Source organism: Gopherus evgoodei, unplaced genomic scaffold (assembly GCF_007399415.2).
Source record: "Gopherus evgoodei ecotype Sinaloan lineage unplaced genomic scaffold, rGopEvg1_v1.p scaffold_37_arrow_ctg1, whole genome shotgun sequence".
Classification (NCBI taxonomy): Eukaryota; Metazoa; Chordata; order Testudines; family Testudinidae; genus Gopherus; species Gopherus evgoodei.
This window is the reverse complement of record NW_022060049.1, coordinates 4,283,141-4,307,002: the sequence shown is the minus strand read 5'-3', so window position 1 is coordinate 4,307,002 and position 23,862 is coordinate 4,283,141. Positions and strand designations below refer to the sequence as shown.

At 49.7% G+C, this 23,862-nt stretch overlaps 1 protein-coding gene across 3 annotated transcripts in view; it reads right to left on the bottom strand.

Annotated features, from left to right (window-relative positions):
* The window catches only part of LOC115642113 (ras-related protein Rab-3C-like), a 30,532-nt gene extending 7,605 nt beyond the window's left edge, over nucleotides 1-22,927 (bottom strand). The window contains exons 1-3 of one of the 3 annotated variants that reach the window (XM_030545560.1): nucleotides 22,856-22,927; nucleotides 6,469-6,716; nucleotides 1,839-1,957 (exon numbers count right to left, since the gene is read on the bottom strand). In XM_030545560.1, the coding sequence (XP_030401420.1) occupies nucleotides 1,885-1,957; nucleotides 6,469-6,716; nucleotides 22,856-22,870 (336 nt within the window). In that variant the 5' untranslated portion in view covers nucleotides 22,871-22,927 and the 3' untranslated portion in view covers nucleotides 1,839-1,884. Of the gene's footprint in view, nucleotides 1-1,838; nucleotides 1,958-6,468; nucleotides 6,717-20,959; nucleotides 20,984-22,855 lie in introns of those variants that run through there. The other 2 variants (XM_030545557.1, XM_030545558.1) reach the window with 2 other exon arrangements.
* Between the last annotated feature and the right edge of the window lie 935 nt (nucleotides 22,928-23,862).

Below are 23,862 nucleotides of genomic sequence, written 5' to 3'. Positions count from 1 at the left end.
CAGTGTGATACTGTTGCAAAAAAAGCAAATGTGATTCTGGGATGCATTAAGAGGTGTGTTGTAAACAAGACACGAGAAGTTATTCTTCCGCTTTACTCTGCACTGGTTAGGCCTCAACTGGAGTATTGTGTCCAGTTCTGGGCACCGCATTTCAAGAAAGATGTGGAGAAACTGGAGAGGGTCCAGAGAAGAGCAACGAGAATGATTAAAAGTCTTGAGAACATGACCTATGAAGGAAAGCTGAAGGAATTGGGTTTGTTTAGTTTGGAAAAGAGAAGACTGAGAGGGGACATGATAGCAGTTTTCAGGTATCTTAAAGGATGTCATCAAGAGGAGGGAGAAAACTTGTTCACCTTAGCCGCCAATGATAGAACAAGAAGCAATGGGCTTAAACTGCAGCAAGGGAGATTTAGGTTGGACATTAGGAAAAGGTTCCTAATTGTCAGGGTAGTTAAACACTGGAATAGATTGTCTAGGGAAGTTGTGGAATCTCCATCTCTGGAGATATTTAAGAGTAGGTTAGACAAATGTCTATCAGGGATGGTCTAGACAGTATTTGGTCCTGCCATGAGGGCAGGTGACTAGACTCGATGACCTCTCGAGGTCCCTTCCAGACCTGGAGTCTATGAGGGGAGAGGGACCTAGTGGTTAGAGAGGAGGGGGTGGAAAAGATGACTACTTTGGGTGTCTCTGCTACCTCGTGCCTCAGTTTCCCATTCTGTGAAAGAGGGATCAAAATAATGACACCAATAAATACCAAACCCTGTTTGTAAAGCACTCGGAGATCTTTGAAAGGAAAGTGCATCCGTCAGTGTTCAGCGGCGTTAAACACAGTCCCAGGAAGAAATGGCACCCAGTGGGCTTTGCGTGAGTGAAAGCAGCCGTCCGAGGGCTCGTCTCTCAGAACAGAACCTCGGAGTCCTGTCTCCTAAGCCCCCTACTCTAACCACTAGATCCCACCCTCCTTCCAGAGCCAGGGAGAGGACCCAGGAGTCCTGGCTTCCACTATATCCCTGGGCTAAACCCCTTCCCTGTTCAGCCTGACCCAAGGCAGCTCAGGGGCTCCGAGCTGCAGCATCGGCCTCGAACAGCCTGACTCCTCCTCCCTAAACCCGGTGACTCACTGTCAATCTGAATCATGGGTGGTCCCAGCAGATTTGCACCTGTCCCTGCAGGAGGCTGCAGCTGGGCACAGGGGTGATGACAAACAGACCCCAGAGAGGGGTGAAGCCAGGAATAAGGAGCAGTGAAAAGGCTGGGGGGAGAAAAGCCCCATCTCCAAGGTCGACCCCGCCTCGGTTTTCCCCATAGTTCAGTGCAGTGACCTTCCTCTTCCATCCCCAACACTGCCCCGCCCTTCATAAAAGATCTTAAAAATCCAATGAGTCTTTACAGATGGGCCCCTCCCCACGACACCATGTCTTTAAGGAATATGAGCACTGCAACTTTATCAGGAGTTTCCAATGGAAGCAGGGCCCTCCCCAGGGCAGGAGGGATTGAGGGGGCCATATTCCCTCCCCCACTCAGACACACAGTTTGCTTTCTGCAAATGCAGGCAGCTTGGCTGCATCAGTTACACGCGCTGCCCCCTCTGAGGCAGACGGGCTCAGGCTCTCGGCAGACTCAGGCAGACATCCGTTTTGCTCGGCTCAAGCTTTTCTTCACCACCAGCACCAGTCAGAGAACTAATTTTCCCCCACAGAGATCTTGACCTCAATCCCTGTGACCCTCAGGGAGCCAGGGGCCCTAAATAGGGCCCCCCAGTGTCTGTATCTTCACTCAGCCTTGGACACGACTGGCTCTCATGGTATAACGCAAGGGAACACGGGGTCTCTTACCAGTTCTGCACGGTGTTGAAGGAATCCTGGTTGGCGAAGTCGTACATCAACAGAAATCCCATAGCTCCTCGGTAATATGCCGTCGTGATCGTCCGGTATCTCTCCTGCCCTGCGGTGTGCTTTAAACAATCCCGTCCCCCCAACACACAAATAAGAGCTGCTTCTTTGCAAGATCCCCAGCTGCACAGGGGACGATTTCAACCCAGAGGTAGCACTGCGGGAGGCTTGGGGGTTAATGCTCCCCCTCACTTCCTGCCAGAGACTCCCACCCCCCGTGCCTCAGTTTTCCCACCTGTAAAACAAGGGATAACCCTTTCTTTGGACTGCAAGCTCCCTGGGGCAGGGCCCATCTCTCCCCAGGTGTCTGCAGGGCTGCTTCAGTTAGGGGCCGTGAAGCAGTGCATTGTGGGTGGGTGAGAAATATCAGCTGCTCGCTATCTGCTTGGCCTTGCACGGCGCTTATCTACTCTCGGGAGCAGGGGGAGACCAGAGATGGGCCTGTTACTGTGGAGACCAGAAAGCACACAGAGGGCTGTGACAGAAGGATCTTTTCATTAAAAGGCCTGGATGTGTCAGGCTGGTACCAGGAACTGGAGCTAGTTTCCATGATAGCTCAGATGCACGTAAGACGCACTGTTTGCGTGTGATTAAAAAAAATAAATCTATTAATAAGGGAGCGGAATGGAAATTTGAACGGGCTGCTGTTAAAAATAAAACACTGGCGAGCCGGACAATCCCCTTTCTGCCATATGGAGAGAGAGTGAAGCGTGGGGGGCTTGCCTGGACAGGGTGGTAAAGAGGGGGACTCGTGGAGGGGTGCGGGATAGGGAAGAGACCAGGTGGGATCTTAGTCAGCCCACTGCAAAAGGCAGGACTGAAGGGATGCTGGATGGGTATGAAAGGGAGGGGACTGAGGCCCAATCTCGCTGAAGAGTGCTTTGCCGGATAGCTCCAGCCATACACAAAGGGCTCCTCGTGGGGACCCAGCTTATCCCAGTAAAGCTGTGCGCTCCACCAGAATCACTCATTCCATCCCACCTGACCAAAATCAACGCGTCCAGCAAAAGCAACTTTTGGCTGGTATAACCGCGTCTCCGGTAGGGTTTCTGATGGGTGAGGTCTGGCCAACCCAGCTACAGGGCACTGACTAGCAGAGCTCTGCCGGTGAGTGTCTGGAATGGAGAGCCAACCTTACAGCTGATGGCAGGATGTCGCAGGTTTTAGCCTGTGGAACTCATTGCTAGGTGATGGGATCAGCGCTAGGCCTTAAACTAATCTCAGTTAAATTAGTCAAATTTAGAGGATCGGCGCCCTGGGCAAGGACCGTCTGTTTGTTCTGTGTTCGTGCAGCACCCAGCGCAGTAGGGTTCTGGGCCACAGGACTGGTGTTCCTAGGTGCTACCATAATACACCTAATAATGTACAGCACCCAGCACAATGGGGTTCTGGGCCATGGCTGGGGCTCCTAGCTGCTACCGTAATACACCTAATAATGTACAGCACCCAGCACAAAGGAGTTATGGGCCACACGACTGGGGCTCCTAGGTTCTACTGTAATACACCTAACAAATAATCTACAGCACCTACCATAACTGCACCTCAGTCCATGGCTGGGGCTACTAGAGGCTACCGTAATACACCTAATAAATAATGTATCGTGCTTGGCCCTATGGGGTCTTGGGCTATGACTGGACTCTTAGGCACTACCATAATACACCTAATCATGTACAGCAGCCAGCACAACAGAGTCCTGGGCTATCACTGGGGCTGCTAGGTGCTATCATAATACACCTACTTATTGATCTATCATTTTTGGAGGGTCAGGCAGAGTCTGCAGAGAGGCAGAGACATTTCCACAGATCCTTTTGGGAGGTGGCAGGAAGGCATCTGTCCATCCTCATTTCAATGAACCCTTCTCCATTCAGCTGTGTCCTCTTAAAGCAAAGCACAGGCTTAAATACTTATTTATGAGATGGATTGTGGTAGTGTCTCAGCATCACGGCTCAGGAACCCATGTGCCAGGTGCTGTACATCCACAGAACAAACAGATAGACCCTGCCCCAAAAAGCTTCAGAACTAATTAAGCAGGGAAGTGACTCCAGCGAAGCCAAGCCAAAGAGTTAACCGCCTCCTACCGTAATGTCGCTCCTACACGTGCCCCTGATCTAAATCACCCATACCTCCTAGTGGTCAGATCAGCGCCCAGAGAGAGCTTCCGTTCGCTAACACTGCTCCTCCAGGTCTCTTCCATCTATTACAGTGGGGCAAGAGGTTGCAGTGGGAAAAAAAACACACATTGGGCCAAATCCCCTGCTGGAGTCTGTGGAGTTACAGCCTGCAAAGATTCAAGCCACAGCACGTGCAGAGACCGTTGAGCCTTACAGAAATCCTCAGAGCAGGGCTCCGTCTGGCCAGGCTGCCTTTCTCCAAAAGTGGCATCTTGTGGCAGTGAGTCCCACAGGCTAAAAGGTAAATAGAGGGTAAATGAGGATGCAGACATAGTTCAGAGGTGGCATTAGGAGGATGGTGAAGTTCCCATCATGGAAAAAATCAGTGGCAATGAGTTCCACAGGCTAAAACAGAATAGAAAAGGGGGGACAGATTGAGTCTCTTGGTCCCCAGGCTGGTGGGGGAGACCCCAGAGGATTTAGGGGCAGGGAGGAAAAAGATCTTTTTCAGGTGGAGAGTTTGCACGATGGTGCCCAGCGGCATTTACTGGAGTCAAGGTAACACCAGCTGCTGCCTGAGCCAAAGCACATGCAGGCCAGTGCCATTACCATGGTGACTGCCGGAGGCTTTCAGAAGCAAAGAGATTCTGAATCCCCTCCCTCCCCGCGAAAGCCAGCGACAGCTGCAGCTGCCGCTTGGGGAGGAAAGGGATGTTTACCCTCAGCACGGGGGGATCCGGCTGCACTTAGGGACTTCGCCGCAGCTGCCGGCCATGGAGATAACAGGAAAAGAACGTGCTAATCCGGTCCCACCAGCTGGGACCATGGGACAGGGCAGCCACTGGGGCCTCAGCATGAAGTGGGCCGACCCCCACTTGGCCACAGAGCCAGTGGAGCCAACGGGCCAGATCCCCGGCCAGTGTAAAGTGACCTCGTGCCAAGAGAGCAAGGCTGAATCACGCCAGCTGGGGGCTGGGGCCGGTGTCAATTTGCATTTAAGAAATAAAGAGAGTCTTTAAAAGAGTCACTCTCCACAGAATGGATCACAGGGCCTTTTCCCTTTAGGGGGCGCTGGTTCTGGGCTGGGCCCAGGGCAGAGGACTGGCTGGTTCAAGGGGGCTGGGAATGGGGCATGGGGCCTTTCCCCTCCAGGGGGTGCCAGCTCTGATTCGGCCCCGGGAGGAATGGGGGGAATGGTTGGTTCAGGGGGGTGGAGAATGGGGCATGGGGCCTTTCCCCTCCAGGGTGCGCTGGCTCTGATCTGGCACCAGGGGAATGGGGGGAATGGTTGGTTCAGGGGGGGCTGGGAATGGGGCACAGGGCCTTTCCCCTCCAGGGGGCGCTGGCTCTGATCCGGGCCCAGGGGAATAGGGGGGAATGGTTGGTTCAGGGGGGCTGGGAATGGGGCACAGGGCCCTTCCCCTCCAGGGGGCACTAGCTCCAATCTGGCCCCAGGGGAATGGGGGGACTGGCTGGCTCAGGGGGGTGGGAATGTGGTACAAGGCCTTTCCCCTCTAGGGGGCACTGGCTCTGATCCAGTCCTGGGGAAATCGGGCACAAGGCCTTTCCCCTTCCAAGGGGCGCTGGCTCTGATCTAACCCTGGGCAGGGGACTGGCTGGCTCAGAGTCAGAAGTTGGGGTCTCTTCCCTGTAGGCTTGCAGCACTGCGCAGAACATCTTCCTCCAACAGAAGAGGAAATGAAGTTTTAAAAAGGAAGCGTTACAGCACTCCAGTGATTACGGTAACTGCCCCTTCCCTGGGGTGGGGGGAAGTGTGCCTATTTCACAGCCATTTGCTGCACACAAGTTCTGGAAGCCACCAAGTTCTGATCCACTCCCCATGTGGGTAGCTGTCCCAACACCCCACCACGCAGGGCAGAGCCTCTCCAACAGCCAGGCCTCTAAACCACCGCCCCCTGGGCAGTGTGGGCTCAGGACTAGGGGCTGGCTGCAGGGGGGCTGTACAGAACAGGGTGCTGGGGAAAGGTGTGCGCCCCGCATGGGGCCAGAAGTCCCAGGAATCTGGGACCGAAGGGTCGGCACCTGGCGAGGATTGAAAGGAAAAGGGCCGTCAACCCTCATGCTTCAGGGCACAGGCCGATCCCCAGCTCGGGGTCAGGGGGAATTCACCTGCAGTATAGTATTGCTCTGCTAGGGGCAGCAGGGTGGGTTGAACACCTCTCTCTCTCTCTCCAGTGTCTGGTGCTGACACCAGAGCATACAGGGTGCTGGATCTCTTCTGGCCCAAGGCCCCTGATCGATAAGCGCGGGGCCGCCTGGGCCCTGGCTTATCCTCATCAGCTACTATCAGTATTACGGTAACATTGGGCATCCCGGCCATGGCCCAGGACTCCATTGCATTAGATGCTGTACAAAACACAGCACAGTCCTGCCCCCAAGAGATAAACTGTCCCGCTGGGATCCCCTGGGCCTCCCTCCCTCCCCACCAGGGTCCCACTTACCTCCCCTTCCTGGCGCTCACCCAGATCTGCAGCTTGACCCTTTTCTCGTTCCTATAGACCGTCTTGACCTTGAAGTCGATGCCCACAGTGCTGACGATGGCCGAGGTGAAGGAGTCATCAGCGTAGCGGAACAGGAAGGACATCTTCCCCACGCTGCTGTTCCCGATGATCAACAGCTTGAACATGTAGTCGAAGTTCTGGTCGGCAGCATCTTTCTGGGCCTGCCGGGTGTTGTTGGCGGAGGTCATCTGAGGGGTGGAGATGTGGCATCAGCAAGGCAGAGGGGTGAGGAGTGGGGGTCTAGTGGTTAGGGCAGGCTGGGAGCCAGGACTCCTCGGTTCTCTCCTGGCTCTGGGAGGGGAGTGGGGTCTGATGGTTAGAGTTGGGCAGGGGCTGGGAGCCAGGACTGCTGGGTTCTATCTCCAGTTCTGGGAGGGGAGTGGGGTTTAGTGGTTGGAGTTGGGGGTGCTGGGAGCCAGGACACCTGGGTCTCATTCCCAGCTTTGCCAAGGACTTTACTCTGTCACTTTGAACAAGCCATTCTGCTTTGCTTTCCAGCCAGCCACAAGGCTAAGAAAAGCCCCGCGATCATTCCTCTCCCAGGCCCAGGGCCGTAGCAACAAAGAACATGGCCCCCTCCGAACATATGTCCGGGGCCCCTTACAATGCAGAAACTGGAATGCGGTATTTATTTTATACAATATACAGGGTTCATATTATGTATACATAGGCCTACAGTGTACATGTATTCCGTATTTACGCAAAGCGCTTCTTTCGAGCCTTGTTCTCCGCAAATTGGTTAATCAATGCGTCATAGTCCAGAGATCTGGCAATCTTGTTTTCGATTGAGATAACTGCAAGCGCAGAAAGCCTGTCATCTGTCATGGTTGAGCGCAGGATATTCTTGATCAGTTTCATTCTGCTGAAGCTCCTTTCAGCACCAGCGACAGTAACTGGTGTGGTCAGAAGAATTCTGATGCAAGAGCAAAGATTCGGATATATCTCCTGAAGGCTGTTCTTGTATATGTACGTTAAAAAATTGTTTGCCGTGACAAGTCCTCTCTCTTTCTCAATGACATAAATAAAACGATTCAAGTCCATTATGAGTTCGTTGGCATCAATGTCTCCCATTTTTCTTTCAAAATTTTTGCTGTGATTCTCCAGTTCATTTTCTCTGTGACACTGCTTCAGGCTGCTAGCATTGTACAGAAATCCAAACAACTTATACCAATCCACGAGTTGGTCAAATCGCAACGAAACAGAAGATATGGCCTGATCAGTGAGAACAAGAAAGAACTGCGATTTGAATTTTTCTTCGGCAGAAAGACGACTCGAATCATCAGCACATTCGTAATCAAACATTCTCTTCTTACGTCGCACCCTGGTTTCTGGAAACACCTGCTCAATACCCATATGCTCTGCTATTTCACGTGCATTTGTGACCACAGAGTTATATCCTGTATTTTGATAGTCTTCCAAAAACTTCATTGTAGCACCGACTTCTGCCTGCAGTACGTCAGTTGACACATCTGGTGACTGAATTAATTTGCTGGTTTTATTGACGTGAAATAGTATATCATACCACGTGTACACAGTCAGAACAAAAGGCCACGTAGTAACATGGTCTAAAAGCGCACCGGCTTCTGTTGCTCTATTGTCATCTTTCTTTTCAAGCGCATATTCTCGCAAAGATGACAAAGCATTGCACAATTCTTCAAGGTGATAACGCAATGGCTTCACAGCATCAATTCTTGACTCCCAATGAGTGTCCGATAACCCTTTAACAGATATTGGCATATGTTCTTGAAGTATATCCCAACGTGAAGGTGAAGAAGAAAAGATAACCTATATTCTGTTAATCAGACTGAAAAAGTCAAAAGATGTCTTTGCCGCGTCTGAGATCACAAGATTCCAAGTGTGAGCTCCACATGGTACATACAAGGCACGGTCATTTATTTCTAGCATGTGGGCTTGAACTCCTTTATTCTTTCCTCTCATATTTGCGCCGTTATCATAAGCTTGGCCTCTCATGTCAGCAATGTCTATTCCTAAGTTGTTTGCCTTTTCAAGAAATGCTTCCAATAAGCCCTCGCCAGTTGTATCATGAACGTTAAGAAAACCAGCAAACACTTCACGAATATTGACACCATCTTCACCATTGCATTCAACAAAGCATAACACCACAGATATCTGTTCTTCATGTGACACGTCGGAAGTACAGTCCAAAATAACTGAATAATATTTTGCTTTTTTAAGCTGCGCTATGTTGGCCTCTTGGATGTTACTGGCAACAAGTTGAATCAGCTCGTTTTGGATTTGTGGACTGAGGTACTGAACATGTGTCTCTGCCTTCTTAATCCTCTGTAAAAGTTCGCTGAGGATAGTATCATACTTTGCAAGCAATTCAAACAGTCCCAAAAAGTTGCCATTCGAAGGATCGCCGAGCCTTTCATTACTTCCTCGAAATGCCAAGTTTCTTTCGGACAAGAAAATAATGACATCAACCATGCATTTGACAACATTTCTCCAGAAATCTCTTTCTTTCAGAAAAGCCTGCAATTCGAGTTGGTCAATAGATGTACGGTTTACTATGCCTGACCGAAGGTCAAACCATTTCACCATACAGTCTTGATGACCTTTGCCTGTTTCATGCTGCTGATGTCTTTTTGGCAGTGCTTTCCAAGCAGATGTTCCACGACGTAGCGATATGTCGCCAGTGCCAAATAATTTACAACAAAAACAAATAATGGCATCTTTCTGAACTGAGTACATTAACCATGAACGTCTTATTTTCTCGCCATTTGCCATGGTTCGATAGAAATGAGTACTTGTGAATCTCCGTCTTTCCTCGTTAAATGGAAATTCGTAACTTTCATTCTGCTGCGGTGGGCCACGTGCAACAATGTCACATGTTTGCCTGTCCAATATTATAGACGGACAATCTCCTGGATCATTAGTCAGTGGTTCAGATTCAGATACTTCTTTCCCGGCAGCAGCTGGAATATCTGTCACAGTTTGTTTGGTAGAACAACTGGCTTCACCTTCGACCTCACTTGAAGCACTTCTGGATACTTCTGGATACGATTCGTCGCTGCTAGCACTGTCCGTTTCATGTGCCTGTACCTGTACGTTGGATTGCAGCGCAAAATACATTGACAACTTTGGAATTTTCTCAAGTTCCTTCTCGGCATCTTTTGCTGCCTTTCGTTTACTAGCTCCGCTCTTATACATTCTTTTAGACATCACAAAGCACGCTTCTGCATTGGAAACGATAAAAAACTAAACAACTAAATTAATAACATTTATCCGCCGACAGCCATTATGAACACAAATACACATTCTTTGAATGGGTCCAACTAAAATTCGAAACTGAATGACAGACAACTGATGTAGCCAATAGCATTATGATGTATCATAATGACTTCATGGTTTTGTCAGTAAAACCGACATGGATTGTGCAATAGCGTCAATAAATGTCACTTACCTAGTTATACCATACATTTTTTTGCCACTTTTAGGGGTCCCCTTCCTTGTGGGGCCCCCTCCGGTCAGAGGGTACGGAGGGCGCTTGCTACACCTCTGATTTGCTGTCACGCTGTTTCTTGGACTCACTACTTCCCTTACCTCTTATCTGTCTTCTTGTTTGTCTGTGTGCTCCATTATTTCTGTTCGCCAGGTGTCTGACTGCTGGTCCTCACTCTCATCTCAGTGCAACCTCTCCACGTCACTTTGCCATTCAGTTCTGCCTTGTCTAACTGAGACTCTCACTTAGGCATTGCCAAAAACAGTTGAACCAAACTGAGATCTTCCAGTAGTTCACAAATGCAAATATTACGGAGGATGGCCCCTGATACCGACCTCTGCAAAACACTCCCTCTGGATACATTTCCTGCCTTTTGGAAGATTTAACAATAGTGATTTCTCTCTGCTCCATATTCACCAGCCAGGACGTTTTGAGGTTGTGTGTTATGTGGGACTATCTACATTGCTAATAGCTGTTTAGCATTTCGTTTTTCAAGTGCTGGGCATCACTGTTGTGAACAAGGTACATTCTAAATAATCTGCCCTCAGCTTTTGCATTTTCTATACACAATTTGCTTGTTTAAATTGCACAGAGCTTGGTTTCCTTGCTGCACCAAGCAGGAGTCCTGGCTGCTCTGGTGTAAGTGGACCTGGATTTATTTATTTGAACCTGGGTTTTTGTTTCTTCTGAGGTGGGTGCAGAGCCAGGGTCCTCTACCTTCTGGGGTCTGCAGGCACCTCTCTCCTTCCCTGAGGCTAGATTTAATTCCTGATCTTTATCTTCTGGACTGTGGTTCTTCTCTCAGGTTCTCATCCACATCCTCTTGTTTCTCCTTCTGGATTATGTAGGACATGTACCTAAAATTAACCCTCATCCACAATGTCATGGAGATTAGCTGTGCCATCCTGGAGACCAGAGACTCCCAGGAGTTTGAATTCTCTTACAAACTGGAGCTCCTTGGCTACATGCTGGTGAGTGATTAGGCGTTTGTTGTAATGTATAAGACTGGTTTTCCAGGGGGATGTTATTTTATCCATTGGCTGTGATTGTACTACTGCAGTCTCATGCGCTACCTGCATGGCACCCAGAATGCTGGGTCCACTCTGAGCTTGGCAGGGATGCTGACATCTTGTGGGCTGTAACTGGAAGGAACGGCTTGTGTCTGGTGAGTTCTCTTTCTGTCCTCTGTATAGCCTGCAGATGGCCCTACGGTTCATTTCTGAGGCAGAGAGCCTGCTGAGCACTGTGTCTGTTTATTCCAGGTCTGGCAGATGGCCCTGTTTCAGGGGGTGAGAGGACGGCCTCTCTGCCTTTCAAATCCATTTCCCATTTTTTATGTCCCTATTCATGCATTTCAGGACTTCATTAAAAAGGAACCATTGGATTCCCTGGCATCTCCAGTTCGCTACAAGGCAATTCTTGCCATTGGACAGCTGAGGTAGGCTATTTTCTGCCACATTTCCTGGCACTGTGATGCCTTCTTATTTGTTAATTCATGAGTGTCAGGTTGGGAGCAGTCTAATGCCTGCAGGTTTTGGCTCACCAGGGCCACCTGGGGGAAGCAAGTGGGACAATTTGCCCCAGGCCCCACAGGAGCCCCCATGAGAGTTTTTCAGGGCCCCTGGAGCGGGGTCCTTTACACCAGAGGCCCTGGAAAACTGTCACGGGGCACGGGGCCCCAGAGTTTCTGCGGATCCAGGTCTTACGCAGCAATTCGACGGCGGGGGGGTCCTTCCGCCATAGGACCCACCACCGAAGTGCTGGGTCTTCGGCGGCAATTCACTGTCGCCGAAGACCCCCGGCCACCTGAATCCTCTGGGTGGCCCTGTGGCTCAAATGCTGCTCACCAGCAGGACTTTAGTTCTTAAGGATTTGAATGTGTCCTTTCAGAGGCTTGTGCTCGAAAGACACGAGATTGGAGGTTGTGGGGTATGCAGTACAATGGAGCAGAGCAGGGCTGTCCTTAGGATTTATGGTGCCCTAGGCGAGATTATTGAACTGGTGCCCCCGTGCCTGTCCTGCTCTTAGCAACACAAACATAAGCTTACAGTACTGGAAAACTTGCCACATGCATATTATTAAAACCAGTTTAACTTAATTAAGCACACTGTAATGCTGATGGACTAGCACTAAAGAAGTAGCACTATAGAAAAAATTCTGATTTGACAGAATGATGCAAATAATATCATTTTTTTTAATTTGTCAACATTTTATTGGAAATTTATATGAAGAGGTATTGAAACAAGGATTAGTTTTTAATTAAAAGCAATCTCTCTGGCTTTTTTGGCTGCAAAATCAATAATAATGTCATCGTATGACAAAGACAAAGTGACGTCTTGTTCGACTGCAAGAATAGCAAGACCAGTCAAGTGTTCCTGACTCATTGTAGAGCAAAGGTCGTTTTTAATGAACTTTAGTTTTGAAAAACTCCTTTCTCCTGATGCTACTGTTACAGGAATTGTTAGTAGAATACGAGTGGCAATGTACACATTAGGATATATGTCAACAAGTTTGCTTTTATGAATAAACTGTACAATGTCCATCATCGATTTTGCATGTGGCAACAACTCAATTTTTTGTACAGTTCAAGTTCATTTAAATCAAAACGATCACCGTGCTTCAGGAGGCTCTCTAGGTCAGAGATCCCCAATGTGGTGCCCGCAGATGTCCCGGCACCCGCAAGGGCCTCTCAGTGCACCCACGTACTGGCCGGAGGACGAGCATCTGCCGAAATGCCGCCAAAATTCGGCATCATTTTGGCAGATGCTTGTCTGCCACCACGGTCCTTCGTCTGGCACCCGCCAGATGAAAAAGGTTGGGGACCACTGCTCTAGGCTCTTGCACTTTGTCAGTAGTTGCTCTTGTTTTCCTATTTCGTTGAATTTAGTCCCATCAGCCCGCTGCCAGCTGAGTGAATGGAACCCCAGGCCAACAGTGGGTTGAGTGGCTCAGCCGGGATCTGAGCCTCCGACCTGCTCAGCCGCTGCCAGCCTGGGGTTCCTTGGGGGTCTCCAGGCCAGCAGTGGGTGCTGAGTGGGGCCGGCGGCCGGGACCCTGGGTGTCAATGGGGCAGCAGCTGGAACCCCAGAGCAGTGGCGGGCTGAGCCGCTCAGCTTGCCGCTGCGTGCCATCAAAAATCAGCTCGCGTGCCACCTTTGGCACGTATGCTGTAGGTTGCGGACCCCTGCTCTATACATTAGTAAGGAGATGAGCATATTACAGTTGTTGGAGGGCTCTATTTAGCAGTAACAGGGCTATAGGAAAGTCAGTCAACATTTTTTGTTTCTCTGATGAAACTGGTCCACTCCCTTCCCCATACCAAACTTGTCACAAATAATTGTCAACAACTTAATTTTCTGTTTTTGGCTAAGATACTGATTTTTTTAAAAAAAATTGAAATTGAATTCAGGGTTGTTAGCAAGCATATTTGGCAAACAAACTTGTTAAATGACACTTTAAATGGCAACACAGTACTGCTTTCATGCTTGGCTCACCCCCCAACCTGCTGGGCCAACAGCTGCAGTAGAGGAGGAGATAGGTGGAAAACTGCAGGACCCCAAAATCCACTTGTTGGGGTGCAGAGTGGAAACAGCAGCAGCAAACCCTCAGGTCCGATCACACGCCAATAGGCACCACCGCCAGCCCAACGGACCATGGTGAAGTTAGCACATCTGATCTCAGGGATGGGGCACCCATGGAGCCACAGCAGCTCATCCTGCCCTGTGCAGCTCCCCCTGGATGAGATGGATCGCTGCTAGCCCAGGGGAGAGATGCGCTCCCCAGCTACGGTGATCAGATCCAGATGTCCTGATTTTATAGGGCCAGTCCTGATATTTGGGGCTTTGTCCTATATAGGCACCAATTACCCCTATCTAGGGTGACCAGACAGCAAGTGTGAAAAATCAGGACGGGGGTGGAGGGGAATAGGAGCCTATATGAGAAAAAGACCCAAAAACTGGGACTGGCCCTATAAAAGTGGGACATCTGTTCACCCTACTCCAACCCCCTGTCCTGATTTTTCACACATGCTATCTGGCTATCCCCAGCCCAGCCCTGTGCGACCATTCTAATCCTGGCTGCCTGCCAAGGAAGTGAGTTACCTTCACTTTCATTCCTCAGCAGGCAGCCAGCCAGCCTCCCCTTCCCCCAGCACATCACCAACCCAGCCCTGATGGAGGGGAGGGGGAAGAGAGGGGTGCTCCATGGGGGGGGGAGAAACAGAGGGGGTGCTCTGTGGGGCAGAGAGGAGAAGAATGGACTTTATGGGGGACAACAAAGGATACTGCCAGAGCCGCAGAACCTGCCTCACCTCACACCAGGGGAAAGAGTCACACTCACAGGTGATTTCCTTCCCCTACCCCTTCCCAGAGACACTAGCAGCCAATCCCCACCCTCAGACTGTGCTGCATTCAGCTCTCTCTAGGACCCAGCAGTCCTGCTCTTACATGCTCCACTGCTTGCCATCTGTTCAGGTTCTCGCAGAGTGGTGCCCCCAGACCTAGTGGTGCCCTAGGCGGCTGTCTATTCTGCCTATGGCTAAGGACGGCCCTGAGGAGGTGAACCTCTCAACCACCCTGGAACGTCTGCAGCGGCAACAAATCAAGGAGCTGCGCACTAGCTTCACCCCATTCTTCTCAGCTACCCCAGGACGGACTGAATGGGCATACCACTCCATTGACACAGGTAATGCTCACCCAATTAGAACCCCACCCTACCGGGTGTCTCCTCATGCCCAAGCTACTATAGAACGGGAATCCAGAACATGCTACAGATGGATATAATCCGCTCATCTACCAGTGCATGGGCATCTCCAGTGGTTCTGGTACCCAAATCAGATGGGGAAATACTCTTTTGCGTGGACTACTGTAAGCTAAATGCGGTAACTCGTCCAGACAACTATCCAATGCCACACACCGATGAGCTACTGGAAAAGTTGGGACGTGCCCAATTCATATCTACAAATAGACTTAACCAAGGGGTACTGGCAAGTACCGCTAGATGAACCTGCCAAGGAAAGGTCAGCAGTCATCACCCATGTGGGAGTGTATGAATTTAATATACTTCCTTTCAGGCTGCGAAATCCACCCGCCACCTTCCAGAGGCTGGTAGATGGTCTACTAGCAGGACTGGGTGAATATGCAGTTGCCTCCCTCGATGATGTGGCCATCTTTTCTGACTCCTGACCCGAAACCTAGAACACCTGGAAAAGGTCTTTGAGCGCATCAGGCAGGCCGGACTAACTGTTAAGGCCAAAAAGTGTCAAACAGGCCAAAACAGAGTAACTTACCTGGGACACCAGGTGGGTCGAGGAACCATAAACCCCCTACAGGCCAAGGTGGATGCTATCCAAAAGTGGCCTGTCCCAAAGTCAAAGAAACAGGTCCAATCCTTCTTAGGCTTGGCCAGGTACTACAGGCGATTTGTACCACACTACAGCCAAATCGCTGCCCCACTGACCAACCTGACCAAAAAGACCCAGCCGAATGCAGTCAAGTGGACTAATAAGTGTCAGAAGGCCTTTACCCAGCTTAAGGTGACACTCATGTCTGACCCTGTGCTCAGGGCCCCGGACTTTGACAAGCCATTCCTAGTAACCACGGATGCATCTGAGCGTGGTATAGGAGCAGTTCTCATGCAGGAGGGACCAGATCTCAACTTTCATCCTATTGTGTTTCTCAGCAAGAAATTGTCTGAGAGAGAAAGTCACTGGTAAATCAGTGAAAAGGAATGCTACGCCATTGTGTACGCCCTGGAAAAGCTACGCCTATACGTTTGGGGACAGCGGTTCCAGTTACAGACTGACCATGCTGCGCCAAAGTGGCTTCATACAGCCAAGAGGAACAACAAAAAACTTCTTCAATGGAGTTTAGCTCTCCAAGATTTTGATTTTGAAATTCAACACATTTCAGGAGCTTCTAACAAAGTAGCTGATGCACTCTCCCGTGAGAGTTTCCCAGAATCTAGTAGTTAAAAAGTGTTCTTAAAATGTAGAAGTCTGTTAGTTATATACTTAGTAGTATATGTAAAGGTGCATGTGTTGTATTAATCTGTTTATTTTAGAGTTCTAGGAAGAAATCGCCGCCAGCGAGGTTCCCCACTATCTGTGATTTGGGGGGCGTGTCATAAACAGATTGTTAAGGGTTAATGTCTCTTGTACCTGTAAAGGGTTACAAGCAGGGAATGGGACACCTGACCAGAAGACCAATCAGAAGACAAGATACTTTGAAATTTGGGTGGAGGGAAGCTTTTGTGTGTGTTCTTTGTCCGTTGTGTGTTCTTCTCTTGGAGGGTCTGAGAGAGACCAGACATTACTACAGGCTTTCTAAGTTTCTTTTCTAATAGTAAGTAAAAACAGGCGGTTTAGGCTTTTTGATTATTTTACTCTATTTGCAATTGTGGATCTGGCTGGTTAACTTTTATATGTGTAGTTGCTGGGAATATTTTGATTTGTATTGGTACTGGGGGGAAAGTCTCTTTCTGGTGTCTGTAAGCTATAGGACCCTGTAATATTTACATCTTGAAGTTACAGAGATAATTCTTTACTTTTTCCTTTCTTTTATTAAAAGATTTCTTTTTTTTAGAGAACCTGATTGATTTTTTCCCTTGTTTCCCTTGTGTTATTCCAGGGGATTGGGATAACTCACCAGGACGGGTGGGGGGGAGACGGGAGGGGGAGAGATAGAATCTCTCTTTGTTTTCCTTGAATCTGTTTGCCTCTTTGTGGAAGGGAAGGGAGATGCTTCTCTGTAGGGTGATTTAAGAGGTTGGATCAGTATCTCTCAGGATAGCCCAGGGAGGGAAATTCTGGGAGGGGGAAATGTGGGGGAATGGTTTATTTCTCCTTGTTTTAAGAACCCAAGGGATCTGGGTTCTTGGGGTCCCCAGGGAAGGCTGGGGAGATCAGAGTGCCCCAAAACACTATATTTTTGGGTGGTGGCAGTGTTATCAGATCTAAGCTGGTAATTAAGCTTAGAGGATTCAGGTGCTAGTATCTCATTTTCTGGACTCTAAGGTTCAGATCTCAGAAAGAATGCTATGACACCTCTACCAATCAGGATGGGTTTCATCCCAATAGGAATGCTCCGAAAGAAGATTTGACCAATCAGGGGGAGTTCTGGGGCAGGGTGACATGTCCAGAAGTGATTTGTGTGATCCCTCTGAGAACTCCTCCCACCGCCGTCTACTGATCAGGAGGGGTTTCAGCCACTGGGGATCACCCCAAGAGGAGATTTGACCAACCAGGGGGAATTCTGGGATGGGGTGACCCGCCCGGAAGTGCTTCATGTGACCCCTCTTAGAACTCCTCCCACCACCCTTTACCAATTGCGATGGGTTTCAGCTGCATAGGACTGCCCCAAGAGAAGAGTTGACCAAAATAGGGTAGGTTCTTGGAACGGGTGAACGGCCCAGAAGAGGGTCGTGTGACCCCTTTAAGAATTCCTTCCAATGCCCTCTACCAGTCGGAGTGCAGCACCATCACCCCATCAGTCCCAGCACTGGGCAGAGCAGGCTATCTCTTACCAAGAAGACGTGTTTTATGAATTGTGGAAAGGCTGAGAGGAGACATGAACTCCTTTACCATCCTCCTGAGAACTTCGGACTTTGTTTTAGCCCTGAGGACCTTTGGGCTTGTATGGATAAAGCTCTATAGCAGTGACAGTTCCGAGGAGGGCCCTTTGACTCGACCATTGATAGATACCTCGGAACCCGACCCTGAACTCTCGTGACAGGGCGGCTCCAGACACCAGCCCACCAAGCACGTGCTTGGGGCGGCACCTCGGGACGGGGTGGCACTCGGGGTTTGTTTTTGTTTTTTTTGGTTCGGCCGGGTGGTGCTGTGGGGAGGCAAGGCTTGGGAGGTGTGATGCCATGCTGGGGGGCGAGGACTTGGGTGACATGGCGCTCGGCTGGGGAGGGCTTTAGCAGCACAGCGCTCAGGGGGGCGGGGGACTTGGGTGGTGCGACACGGGAGGGGCGGGGGACTTGGGCGGCGCGATGTTTAGGGGGCAGGGACTTGGGCAACGCCATGCTTGGGGGGGCGGGGACTTGGGCGAGGCAACGTTCGGGTGGCTGGGATTTGATCCGTGTGACGCTTGGGGGGCAGGGACTTGGGCAGTGTGACGCTTGGGGGGCGGGGACTTGGGCGACGCCACGCTTGGAGGAGGTGGGGACTCAGGCGGGGTGACGCCACGCTCGGAGGAGGTGGGGACTCGGGCAGGGCGACACTCGGGGGGGCAGCGCTCTGTTTTCGCTCGGGGCGGCAAAAATATTAGAGCCGGCCCTGCCTCGTGAAGAACCCTGATGAGTGGGACGGCCTCTTATTGTCCACCCCCCCTAAGTTGGAAGATGATCATGGCTTGGGGAATCACCAGTGGACAAGATGAACGCGAAAGATGTCGCTCAGGTAAATGAATGATTAAGAAGTGACGGTCAATCATGGGGGTATAATGGGGTTAAGAATCGACCTGGCATTGCATAAATCTAAGAACAAGCAGTGTGGGGCTAACTTTTTTGTCTGAAAATCTCTCAACAGCTCAACGATGCCTTTCAAGAAGCCTTTGAGAACTTACACATCGGTAGCCCTGTCGTGCATCAGCTGTTTTTGCTCCTGTCTGAGACGTAGATCTCAAGAGGAAAATCCAGAAAAGGACAAAATAGAAGAATGAACCAGCTCAGAGTCCCTCATTGTAGGGGTCATGGTGTCCATTTTTACAGGCGGCTCTCAAAGGTTGTGCTAAACCAAGCAATTAATTAAACTTATTTAAATATGTCCATATGACTGTATCCTCCTCCATACTTGTGTTAGTAAAAGACGGTACCAGGAACAGTCCTGTCTCTGCAGACGGCTCTGTTAAAGAAAATATATTATACCCCCGGGGAAGCTGGGAGCTTTGGCGGGGTGAATCCTCTTTTTCCAGTGGCCAAAAAGCATAGTAAAACTTTAAATAGAAGACAGGCAACGGCTTGGCTTTCACACCAGGAGACTTACACTTTACACAAACCAGCTCGAATACATTTTAAAAGAAACAAAACCGTTGTTTCAGATGTGGACGCACAATGGCAGGCAAATTTGGTAGATGTGCACCGGTTCTCCAAACACAACAGAGGCTTTAAGTACATCTTAAAGGTGATAGACATTCTATCCAAATATGCCTGGGCCTTAGGCCTAAAAGACAAGACGAGTGGTGAGGTATCCAAGGCCTTTAAAGCTATTTTTAGAGAAGGTCGTGCCTCAAAAATTACAAACCCATCGGTGGAAAGAATTTTTAAACAAACCTTTTAGCAGGTTGTTAAAATGGCACAGCGTTCACCATTTTGTTACTAATAATGAAGTCAAAGCAGCGATTTAACAGAACTTTAAAAAGATGTGGGGGATGTGGAGATATTTTGCAGCCCATAACACCTTTTGCTACATTGACGTGTTATCTGACTTTATAAAGAGTTACAACCAGAGCTTTCACAGAACTATAAGTACCAGACCCGCTGATGTTAATCCTTCACATTCTCTGAAGATATGGAAAATAGTTTATAGAGATGATTTTAAAATAAAACTGGTTGTTTCCTCTTTTAGAAAACGTGAGCATGTGAGACTATCTAAAATCAAAGGAGCCTTTGAAAAAGGTTATGAACAGATGTTTACTGATGAGATATTTATAGTGGATGAAGCCTTAACCAGGAGCCAGAGACCTGTATACTGATTAAAAGATTACGAGGCTGAGACAGTTACTAGATCTTTTTACCCTGAAGAATTACAAAAAGTAAACCCCAAACAAGACAGGATTTACAGGATAGAAAAAGTTCTAGCGGATAAAGGAAAAGGGAGGAAAAAAGCAGCTACTGGTGAAATGGTTAGGGGATGATAAGTTTAACAGCTGGGTGGAAGCTTTTCAACTCTGTGACATTTAGACATGAACAAAACAAACAAACAAAAAGATTCCTCCTGCAAAGACAGAGAGAAAAATGAGCGACAGTGGGTTCTACATTACTTTGCCCAGCAATGCCAGCTCTGCAGTTTTTCCTCAAAACACAGCTTGAACTTTACAATATGGCTAATTAAGCCCTGCAATCTCCAGAGTGCCTGGGAGGTGGGGATAGTGGAAATACAATACCCGCACAGCCGGAACACTATCAACGAAGACACCTCTTTTGAAATCACCTTTGGAGATATGGCATGGAATTTTATCCTGCGACGAGGTTAGACCTGGGGACCTGCACTGGGGAAAGCAGAGAGCAGGGACCTGGGGAGCTGCACTGGGGAGAGCAGAGAGCAGGGACCTGGGGACCTGCACTGGGGAAAGCAGAGAGCAGGGACCTGGGGACCTGCACTGGGGAAAGCAGAGAGCAGGGACCTGGGGACCTGCACTGGGGAGAGCAGGGACCTGGGGACCTGCACTGGGGAGAGCAGAGAGCAGGGATCTGGGGACCTGCACTGGGGAAAGCAGAGAGCAGGGACCTGGGGACCTGCACTGGGGAGAGCAGGGACCTGGGGACCTGCACTGGGGAGAGCAGAGAGCAGGTACTTTGGGAACTGCACTGGGGAAAGCAGAGAGCAGGGACCTGCACTGAACACTATCCCTACATTCTCAACAGGGTTTTCTACTGCCAGATATATCACTGCTGCGTGTTCCCTGGCAAGAGAGGGAGGGTCTTCTACAGCAATGTGGATTCCGCCTTGGTCCCTATGCAGCTTCCCTGTATGCAGCAATGGTCCCCCCACCCCTCGCGGCACAGTGGCTCGGACGAGTTAGCCTGACCGGGACAAGGACCACAGTGGCTTTCCCTATAAACTTGCGCAAGCGCATTGCCCACGCTCTGGCTGCAACTTTTCAAAAGATTACCAAGGCCGATTACAGAGACGTGATAGACCAAATCAATGGGCTATTCCACATTTAGGCATGCATGCAGGCAGGCATAACCCCCACCCTCCTCTCCCAAAACATTTCCATCCTAAAAATAAAATCTGCTTACCGGGAACATGCTCCTCTGCTTCTTCTTCACCAACAAGTTCCAGCTGCTGCGACTGGCTAGCCTCCTCCTGGCTTGAGAAGAGCTCCTGGCTGCATGCCTCCTGGGACTCCGGGGTCTCCCTCCACCCCAGTAGCCTCACTCTCGGCTTCCTCTACACCCTCCCCCACTTCTCCCTGCTCTGAACTCTCCATTGTGCTCCTCAGATTGGCAGTGGGGTCACACCCAAGTATGGCATCCAGCTCCTTGTAAAAACAGCAGGTCGTGGGGGCAGCTCCTGCGCGGCGATTTCCCTCACGGGCTTTGCAATAGGCACTGCGCAGCTCCTTTACTTTTACTCTGCACTGCAACGCGTCCTGTTCATGGCCCCTTAGCAGCAAGGACTTTGATATCTGCCCATAGGTATCATAATTGCTACGGCTGGAGCGCAGCTGTGATTGCACAGCTTCCTCACCCCAAACACTGATGAGGTCCTGCAGCTCGGAAGTGTTCCATGCTAGGGCTCGTTTGGGGCATGGAGGCATGGTCGCTGATTGATTGATTGCACTCCACACCTGGCTGAGCAAACAGGAAGGGGATTTTTAAAATTGCCGGGGCATTTAAAGGGGGGGTCACCTGAGCCCAGGGCAGTGGAGCGTGAAACGATGAGCAGAGTGGCTGAAAAGGTATGCTGGGATACCTCCTAATAACCTGGAGGCCAATAAAAGTGCTGTTGGTGTCCACACTTGATGACCAGCACTGCATCACCAGCGCTGGAATCGCTACACCCGAGGCAGACCAGGCGTACAGCCAGTGCTGCAACCAGGGAGTTGCAGCGCTGGCTGTGCTTTGCAAGTGTGGACACAGACTGAGTTGCAGCGCTGTAACCCCCTCACCAGCGCTACAACTCTCCAGTGTAGCCATGGCCTGTGTCTATGAATAAGCAAGTTCTTTCCAGGCAGAAAACTATCAAACTAAATTTTCTTTCATATCTTCTAGGCTCTTCCCTGTCTCTGGAGGTGATAGATTGGATCACCTTCCTAACAGCCCCCGATTGCCTTATTTCCATATGACTAAACAGGGCCTCAGACTCTCCCAGTGAGAGAAGGCCCTTACACAGATAGAATCAAAATCATTGTCTTTCTTTTATACCTCTGTAAGTAGCTAAGTGATAAGAATACACTTGAATTCTTAAAGTATAGGCTTTTGCAGACAGGCTTGAATATCTATATCCTAACATGTGTTAAGCACATACTATCCATATTAATATATGTAATTTGAATCATACCTATTGATCATGTAATATATTAGCCCAGCATATATGGGTGAACACTTCAGAAATAGATTTAACCAGACTGATCCATAGTTATTCCCTAGGATTCAGTAGCTGTGAAAGGGGTTAAAAAGCCATCTGGGACCCCTCCACGCTCTGGTCTCATAGTGAGCCCATCTCAGATGAGCCCATCTCAGCCAGCCCCAGGAATCTGGCTCAGTAAATCTAAGGATGTTTCAGAGAATCTGCATTGAGTCTCAGTTGGTGCAATGTGAGCACTGGAGGGAGCAGAGGAAATTGCACGTTACACCAATGTAGCGTATGCCTAGGGGTAACTTCCAGCTCGAGGAGACAGACTCAGGCTTGCTCTGCAAAAAATTTAAGTGTGGCCGCGCATGGGCAAATAACAGGAGAGGCTCCCTGCCCCGACTACAATCCCGTCCAAGTCCACAGGTACACACTCAGGGCGGCCAGCCTCTCCCACCACCACGGTGACATGTCTATTTCTAGCTGGATGAGAACTAGCGTGACTATGACTTCTTGAGCTGGAACACTCACCTTCCAGCCCTGGTGCAGACAGACCCGTAGGCACCTCTGCACTCTCCTAGCCCCACCTGAGTTCGGCCCATGGACTTTGTTCCACTCACCCAATAGGTACACATCACCTCGGGTTACCATGGTGGCTCAGATGCTATCAGGGCAGGAGGTCAAATTCTGAGGATTTTGAGCATTGCAGCCTCCTAATCTTCGATAACTTAGACAGGAAGCCAAGCTGACTCATGTCCTGTTACATTATATTGTATCAACCAACAGCACTGCACACAGGAAAGCACTGTTTTCTCAGCATACCCTGCTCTCCTTCCTTCTGCCCTACCACTTCTCCCAGCCCCAAAAGCATCTGCCTTGCTGAGTACCTGATACCTTAAGGGGAAAAATGACCACAGAGCAGAGGCCCTAGCTCCACTTCACAGAATCACAGAAATGTGGAGTTGAAGGGAACTCAGGAGGTCAAACAATCACCCCCATGTGCTGAGGCAGGACTAAGTGCACTTAGACCATCCCTGGCAGATGTTTGTCCAGCCTGTTTTTAAAACCCCCCATTAATAGGGATTCCACAGCCTCCCTAGACCACTTGTTCCTATGCTGAACCATCCTTAGAGTTAGAAAGCTTTTCCTAATATCTAACCTAAATCTCCTCTGCTGCTAACTAAGCCAATTCCTTCTTGTCCTACCCTTGGTGGACAAGGGCACCAATTGATCACAGTCCTCTTTATAACAACCTTTTGCATATTTGCAGATTGTTATCATGTCCCCACTCAGCTGTCTCTTCTCTGGACAAAACACACCTAATTCTTTCAACCTTTCCTCACAGGTCATGTTTTCTAAACCTCTGATCATTTCTGTTGCTCTCCTCTGGACTCTGTACAATTTGCCTCATCCTTCTTGAAGCACAGCACCCAAACTTGGACACAATTCTCCTGCACTGAGTAGAGTAGAACAGTCACTTCCCATCTCTGACCCACCCCACTCCTGGTCATGGTGATCCAGGTGCAGCAGGAGCCAGAGATTGCTGCCAGCACAGCCATGAATGTGGCCCACCGTCCCTAGCGGCATAGAGCCTGGAGACCAAGGAGTCCTACGCCAGCATCTGGGC